General features: G+C 40.6%; 1 protein-coding gene across 2 annotated transcripts in view; it reads left to right on the top strand.

The window, feature by feature from the left end:
* The window catches only part of LOC110330766 (sulfotransferase family cytosolic 1B member 1), an 18,879-nt gene that overhangs the window by 7,256 nt on the left and 3,618 nt on the right, over nt 1-8,005 (top strand). For both annotated transcript variants that reach the window (XM_021211065.2, XM_029545278.1), the window contains exons 5-7: nt 3,258-3,384; nt 3,975-4,069; nt 7,524-7,704. In XM_021211065.2, the coding sequence (XP_021066724.1) occupies nt 3,258-3,384; nt 3,975-4,069; nt 7,524-7,704 (403 nt within the window). The remainder of the gene's footprint in view (nt 1-3,257; nt 3,385-3,974; nt 4,070-7,523; nt 7,705-8,005) is intronic.

Raw genomic sequence — 8,005 nt, 5'->3', positions numbered from 1 at the left:
TCTCTCTCTCTCTCTCTCTCTCTCTCTCTCTCTCTCTCTTTCTTTCTTTCTTTCTTTCTTTCTTTCTTTCTTTCATTTTGCTTATTCACTTTACATCCATCACTACCCCCTTCCCCCAGCTCCCAGTCACCTCCTTCTATAATCCCTTCCCCATTCCCCTCCCCTTCTCCTCTGAGATGGTGGAGCCCACCCCCATAACCCTACCCCCCACCCCCCCCACATCAAGTCTCTGTAGAGGGGCTAGACACATTCTCTCCCCCTGAGGCCAGACAAGGCAGCCCAGCTAGAAGGCCCTACCCCATAAACAGGATACAGCTTTTGAGATTGACCCAGTTCTAGTTGTTCAGGACCCATGTGAAGACCAAGGTACACTGCTGCTTTGTACTTGCTGAAGGCCTAGGTCTAGCCTATGTATGCTCTTTGGTTGGTGGTTAAGTCTCTGGGCCCTAAGGGTCCAGGTTAGTTGACTCCGTTGGTCTTCCTGTAGAGTTCCTATCTCCTTCGGGGCAACAATTCTTCATCCTATTCTTCCATAACAGCTCAGTCCACTGGCTGAGTGTGTCTATATGAGTCAGTTGCTGGGTAGAGTGTCTCAGAAGACACCCATGCTAGACTCTTGTCTGCAAACATAACAGAGTATCACTAATAGTGTTAGGGATTGGTGCTTGCCCATAAGATTGGTCTCTAGATGGGTCAGTTATTTTTTTTTATTAGATACTTTCTTCATTTACATTTCAAATTCTATCCCTAAAGTCCACTATACCCTCCCCCCGCCCTGCTCTCCAACCCACCCACTCCTGCTTCCTGCCCCTGGCATTCCCCTGTACTGGGGCATATGATCTTCACAAGACCAAGGGGCCTCTCCTCCNATTGATGGCTGACTAGGCCATCCTCTGCTACATATGCAACTAGAGACACAGCGCTGGGGGGGTACTGGTTAGTTCATATCGTTGTTCCTCCTATAGGGTTGCAGACCCCTTTATCTCCTTGGGTACTTTCTCTAGCTCCTTCATTAGGGGCTCTGTGTTCCATCCAATAGATGACTATGAGCATTCACTTCTGTATTTGCCAGGCACTTCCATAGCCTCACAAGAGAGAGCTATGCCAGGGTGGGCTCAGTTATTGACTGGCCATTCCCTTAGTCTCTGCTCCATTTCCCACCCCTACATTTCTTGTAGACAGGATAAATTTGGGGTCGAATGTTTTGTGGGTGGGTTGGTGTTCCTATCACTCAACTGGGGTTTCTGCTTGGCTACAGGAGATGGCCTCTTCAGGTTCCATATCCTCAATGCTGTGAGTCCCAGCTAAGGCCACCCAATTTGGTTCTTGGTCTCCACCCCTATCTTATGTCTTGAGATGCTCCTAACCTCTCTACCTGACAGTTATAGATTCCCATCCGTTCTCATTGCCATCTTGCCATTTCTCTGTCCCTCCCCACAACTGATCTTGAATTACTCCCATTTCCCTCCCCAATCTCTTTCCCACCCAGGTCATTCCTCCTCCATTTCCCTCCTTCAACTATTTTATCCCCCCCTTCTTAAGTGAGATTCAAGCATCTTGCTTGGACTTTCTTATGTAGCTTCTTTGGGTCTGTGAAGTGTAGTGTGGGTATCCTGTATTTTATAGCTAATGGCCTCTTATAAGTGACTACATACCATGCATGTCCTTTTGGATCTGGGCTCCCTCTCTCCGAATGATATTCTCAAGTTCCATCCATTTGCCTAAAATAATCATGATATCTTTGATAGTAACTCTGCTATGCAAATTATCTAGTTCTCCTTGAGTTTATGTAAAGAATTTGGTGTGTGTAAGGTAAAACAAAGTGTAATCATGCTTATATATGAAAGCATCATCTTTGTATGGTAACCAAAACCTTAATAAGTTCATGTGAAGAGATTCTACATTAGAAGTGCTGTTAGTAGTTCATGAAAACAGTTGCAGAGACCCACAGACAAACATTAGGCATAGCTCAGGGAACCTCATGGAAGAATCATGGGAAAGATTGAGGGAGAAGGAAGGGTGCCTACAGGAAGACCTACAGAGCCCCCACTAACCTGGGCACATGGGGCTCACAGAGACTTCATCACCAATCAAAGAGCAAAAACAGACTGGATCTACACACACACACACATACACACACACACACACACACACACACGGAGCATCTGTGCAGCTTGGTCTTCATGTGGGTCCCCTAACAATTGGAACAGGAGCTGGAGCTGACTTGGACTTGTATTCTGTTGACTGATTTTGGATCCTTTTCTTAGAGCTGGGCTGCCTTGTCTGGCCTCAGTGGAAGAGCATGTACTTAGTCCTGATGAGACTTGATTCTCCATGTTTGGTTGGGAGGGAGAAATGGGGGAATAAAGTAGGAGGAGAAAATGGAGAATGCTATGAGAAAAGGAGAGACAGAAGAGAGAGAGAGAGACAGACAGACAGACAGACAGACAGATACAAAGACAGAGACATACAGAAAGAGACAGAGAAAGAGAGATTCAGCAAGAGACAGAGAGTGTCAGAGAAAGAGAGAAAGCAAGAGACAGAGACAGAGAGAGACAGCAAGAGACAGATAGAGACAGCAAGAGACAGAGACAGAGAAATACAGCAAGAGACAGAGACAAAGACAGAAAGAGACAGTAAAAGACAGAGACAATGACAGACAGAGACAGAAATAGAGACAGACACATCAAGAGACAGATAGAGACAGAGAGACAGAGACAGAGAGGAGGCTGAGGAGGAAGCTGTGGGAAACAAGTCAATAAGCAGTGTACAGTGTTCCTTTATGATCTTTGTTTTAGTCCCTGCCTTGGCTTCCTCTGATAATGATAATATATAAATCAAATAAGCCCATTCCTCACAAGAAGGAGGAGGAGGTGAAGGAGGAGGAGGAAGGAGGAGGAGGGAGGAGGAAGAGGAAGGAGATGAAGGAGGAGGAAGAGACAGAGGAGGAGGCGAAGGAGGAGGAAGGAGGAGGAGGGAGGAGGAAGAGGAAGGAGATGAAGGAGGAGGAAGAGACAGAGGAGGAGGCGAAGGAGGAGGAAGGAGGAGGAGGGAGGAGGAAGAGGAAGGAGATGAAGGAGGAGGAAGAGACAGAGGAGGAGGCGAAGGAGGAGGAAGGAGGAGGAGGAGAAGTGCTGATAGACACTCTATCAACAACAATTTCTAGAAGAAAAAGTCTTCTGCTATTTTATTAACTTATAACAGTATTTCTTTATTAATAATGCAGCACCCTTTGCTTTTCTTCCTTTCTTGTGTAGATGATTTACCTTGCTCGAAATGGCAAGGATGTTGCTGTCTCCTATTATCATTTTGATCTGATGAATAGTGTTCAACCTTTTCCTGGCACCTGGGAAGAATATCTGGAGAAATTCCTAGCTGGAAATGGTAGGTAGGCCTAAGCCTTAGCTTTAAAATGTTAGTTTTTAATTTAAAATGTTGCAAAATTTAAATAATTGAGTTTCTGTTCATGATTTTTAAAGTCAGAACATTCAAGTTTGGTACAATTTAATATATTAAATTCCATTGTAGGAAGATACATTTAAATTTTTACCATAAAATTCATCTTGCAAAGTATGATAATAATCACTGGCATATGAACACATTCCCAGTGTTAAAAGTCCTTCTCCATGTTTTTCTCATTATTAGATAGATCTATTATACATGTGATTTCTCTGATATTTAGATTCTAATTCTGTTATATAATGAATTTTCCACAGGCATTGGCATGACTCAGTGGCAATAATCTATTCTTACTTAGAATAGTCTCTTTGTAATGTATGTTTTCAAAGTTGATTGTAAATCTATTATTGATTAATTTTACCTTCTTGGAAACTTATCCTATAGTCTCAGCTTCTTTGGTTACTAAAATCCACAAAATGTCTTTGCAATTGACTTATCATACACACACACACACACACACACAAAGATTTGATCTGATGAACACTTCTGAAAGTACTATTATTTTTCTATCTTAGTGGCCTACGGTTCATGGTTCGATCATGTTAAGAGTTGGTGGGAAAAGAGGGAAGGACATCCATTACTTTACTTATACTATGAAGACTTGAAACAGGTAACATATTAGCTATTTATTCTTAATAATGTGTACACTGTGTCACAGGAAAATCATGAAGTTTTATTTTTCGAGTTAAATTTGGAATCCAAAATTAAATGGCTGTTTTCCAATTACCCATGTCTCTTATCATCAAGTCTATCAGATCAGTAAGCACTTTGCAATTGCAATATCATTTATCTATATTTCTTCTTTTCTTTTCAACCCTCCTTTCATCCACAAATTCTACCCTGGGCTAATCAGGACATTGTGCTCATGATTGTGTGCTTGGTATCGGTGTGCGCTCCCAGTTGTTTCCGTTTGCACTTGCTTGATGTAGTGTGACTTTCACGCCTTTGTTCAGCATTTCCACTAATATTTATCTGTGAGTCATCCCCAGATCTGTATGTTCATCATTTTGTAAATTGAATTTCAAATCCACAATGGAATTAATATAGCATGCTCCAAAGCATACTCAATTGGTTTTGTTCTCCAACAAGTCATTCTTTACGACTCTTATTTCCCTTTAGGTGTTGACTTTCCTCTCCTTTTTTGTTTTCCAAGATTTCAGTTAGGTTTTGAGTATAGTGTGAGTAAAGTCTACTGTTCCTATGTTCTGGGCTTGAAGTCAAATGCTTTCTGTTGTATACCTCTTATGTTTCTTTTGAACTTTTTCACTATTTTAGTTCATGAATTCAGCTAGTTTGTGTGATGCAAATTTGTTCAACATTACTGTGGTATCCTTTGCCATTATTCTGGGCTTCTCTTACTAAAATTGGACAATCATACCTACTCTCACACACCATTGAAAAAGTTATGGAAGTGTTCCTTCGTTGAAGAAGTCCAGATATAATATTTAGAATGTCTCTCAATTCTCAAATCCATGAGAATTGTGAAACTATGCTTATAGTACTTATTATGGTGCTCACCATAAATATTGTGCCTCAGTAGTCATACATGGTAAGAACCTTTGAAAATGTGATTACTTTAAGAATGTTTGAATGTAGTAACCAAATTGTTAGTGGCAGCATGACCCTCTGTATGGTGATACTCTCAGAATGTGTTTCTGGGAGACTTCAGAGCATGTCTCATATTTTACTTCAAATAACCTGAAAATTTCTACTATATCCAAGTTGTAGTTAGTTAGAGAATCTAAATTACCAAAATTCTGAATGAGGTCCTAGGTTATCCTTAGAAGACTTTAGCTGATTAGTTTCTTCATTAAGCTAATGTGATTTACTCAAAGTGATATATTCTGATTGATACTAGGAGTTCTTGAAGAATATCCAAAGATCTTTTAATCCCCCTGAAACCTGTTACATACATTACTCTAAATGGGCAGTAATTTGCTTTCTATCATATAGACCCATTTAGACAATATGTGTGTGTGCATATATATATATATATATATATATATATATATATATATATGTGTGTGTGTGTGTGTGTGTGTGTGTGTGTGTACATATACATATATATATGTATGCATATATACATATACATATATACATACAAATATATGTGGAACCGTGAAAGGCAGCCTGTTTTGGTTGATTGAGGCTTGCTCCAGAGACCCAGTAGAAAACTCTACAAGGAATGGAACAGTGAAACACATTCCCAGAAACAGATGCCTGACACCACAGAGCTCCCAACTCCATAATTCTGTGACTATCAGTCATGCAGACAAAGCCCCAAGCTCCTGGCATTTTGGCTAGACTCCACCCTCACAGTTACCTGACAATAGCCAGGTTATGCTCCTCTCCATAGCTACCCTACAACTACGAGATAGTCCAGTCCACTACAAAAGGGGCTGTGTGGCCCCTCCTCTCTCTCTTAAGCTCTCACCTCTCTCATTCTTATCTCTAGCTCTCCTTTACCCCTTCAGTTCCCCCACTTCTTTCCATGTAGCCATGGCCAGCCCCTCTCTTTCTTTTATCTTCTCTCTTTCTCTCTGTCTTTCTACAGTAAAGCTCTAAAACCATAGACTGTCTCTGCTCATTAAGGCCCGTGGTACTTGAATGATGGGATAAGCTTTCACCTAAAGAACCAAGTCGAACCTCCCACCGAAAGGCCTTCCTGCACTCCAGCCACAGACCGGACCATGAACTCTGGCCTACATGGGAACCACCCAGCACCCATTCTCTCCCTGCCCTCTCCTCTCTTCGGCCGCCGGGCTGATTGAGCCACCCTTGGGGCCCCCACTTTGTTCTCAGCTCTTCTGCAACACCTGTTATCTCTGGCCTCTGTGAGACCCAGAGACCTCAGACTGCCCCCTGTCTACCCCATGAGGGCTGAGGTCCATGGCTTCACATAGCCAGACACCCACCCAGGACACGTGGAGAGCGTGGCAGTTCTCTGTGTCTGCCCAGAACACCAGAACTCTGGTGTGACACAGGTTCACTCCCATCCCCTTTATTCCCCCATGCCCGCTGCCATATATATATATATATATATATATATATATATATATATATATATATATATAGTTATAGTGTTGGTCTTGTTTATTGAGAATGTGCTGCAAAGGAAGATTCAATGAGCTCTTCCTTCTTGAATCTTGCAGACACTGAATTTTTCTCCACTACCTGAAAATATTGCCAAAACTTTCCTTACTGCAAGATCTCTTGCTAATACATACATGTGTGTATATATGCACACACAGAGCTAAAAACTGTTTTAAAATGTCATTGTTTTCCTATTGAATAAAAATACAGTCAAATCTCTTCATGAATATGTCCTAGAATGTTATTATTTCTCCCGAAAACATTTTTATCTTTCCAGGATTTTATAATTTTCTCATTTATATGAACTCCTCAATCCTAGTTCCAACCACTTCATTTCCTTTTTTGACCATATGGAAAACATTTCAAAACTCTATCCTTAGAGTTTAAGCTTTGTCTTCTCCTAGGAATTGACACCAACCTCTCAATAGATGGTACAGTTTGTTAAATTCTACATTTTAGAATCTCTCAATTTTAGTTTCAATATTATTTTTCTCAAAATCTTTTTGTGATATGAATGAAGGTTTAATTGTCTACCTTAAAGTAACAAACCTTAAGTCATGGTACACTATAAGCTAAAAGGTGAAGATGAATTTTGTTTAATTTTTATAGTTACACTTGAGTGTTTCTTACTGTGTACCTGAGTGCATAAGCTCACAGGGACCGTGGAACCTGGTCCCTAGTAGTGAGCTACCCTGTGCAGAGACTGGGAGTCGAACCTGAGTCCTCTGGGAGAGTGCTGTGTGCTTTTCACCACCGAGCTGTGTCCTCAACTCATCATTTTCTTTGTTGACTTAGTGTCTTTCTGTGTAACACGGCAGACCTTGAGTTTGTCATCTCTCTACCTTAACCTCCCGAATATCATAAGACTCAACCACAAGAACAGAATTATAAAAGCTGCATCATTTTGTAAATTATGTGAGTTGTTTACATGTCTTCTATTTCCATGCATTTCTCATTTAACTCACTGACAGAACCCAAAGAAAGAAATCAAGAAGATTGCCAGCTTCCTAGACAAGACCTTGGATGAAGAGGCCTTGGACAGGATAGTCCATCATACCTCCTTTGAAATGATGAAGGAAAACCCCCTGGTCAATTACACCCATCTGCCCACAAAGATGATGGACCACAGCAAGTCCCCTTTCATGAGAAAAGGTAAAACTTTGCTAACTGTATGTAACTGTCACTTTTATTTTCTTGTGAAAAAACAGTTCTGACGTTTACTGTTTCATTTAACTTTTTAAAGCTTCTGTTCTTCATAGGAAATCAATGAAAACTAAAAATACTTACAGTCAAAATTGCTTCATTACATTCAGTCTTACAAAGAAGAATAATGTACATATAAGGTTACTAAATGTTTGACAAATAAATGCCTTTCTCCTTTGCTACTCTAAATGCAATTGACTTTTACAATTACCATGCAGTTTTTTTTTTTTTTTTTTTTTTTTTTTTTTTT

Source organism: Mus pahari, chromosome 13, assembly GCF_900095145.1.
Source record: "Mus pahari chromosome 13, PAHARI_EIJ_v1.1, whole genome shotgun sequence".
NCBI classification, from domain to species: Eukaryota; Metazoa; Chordata; class Mammalia; order Rodentia; family Muridae; genus Mus; species Mus pahari.
This window is presented reverse-complemented; position numbering and strand designations above follow the sequence as displayed.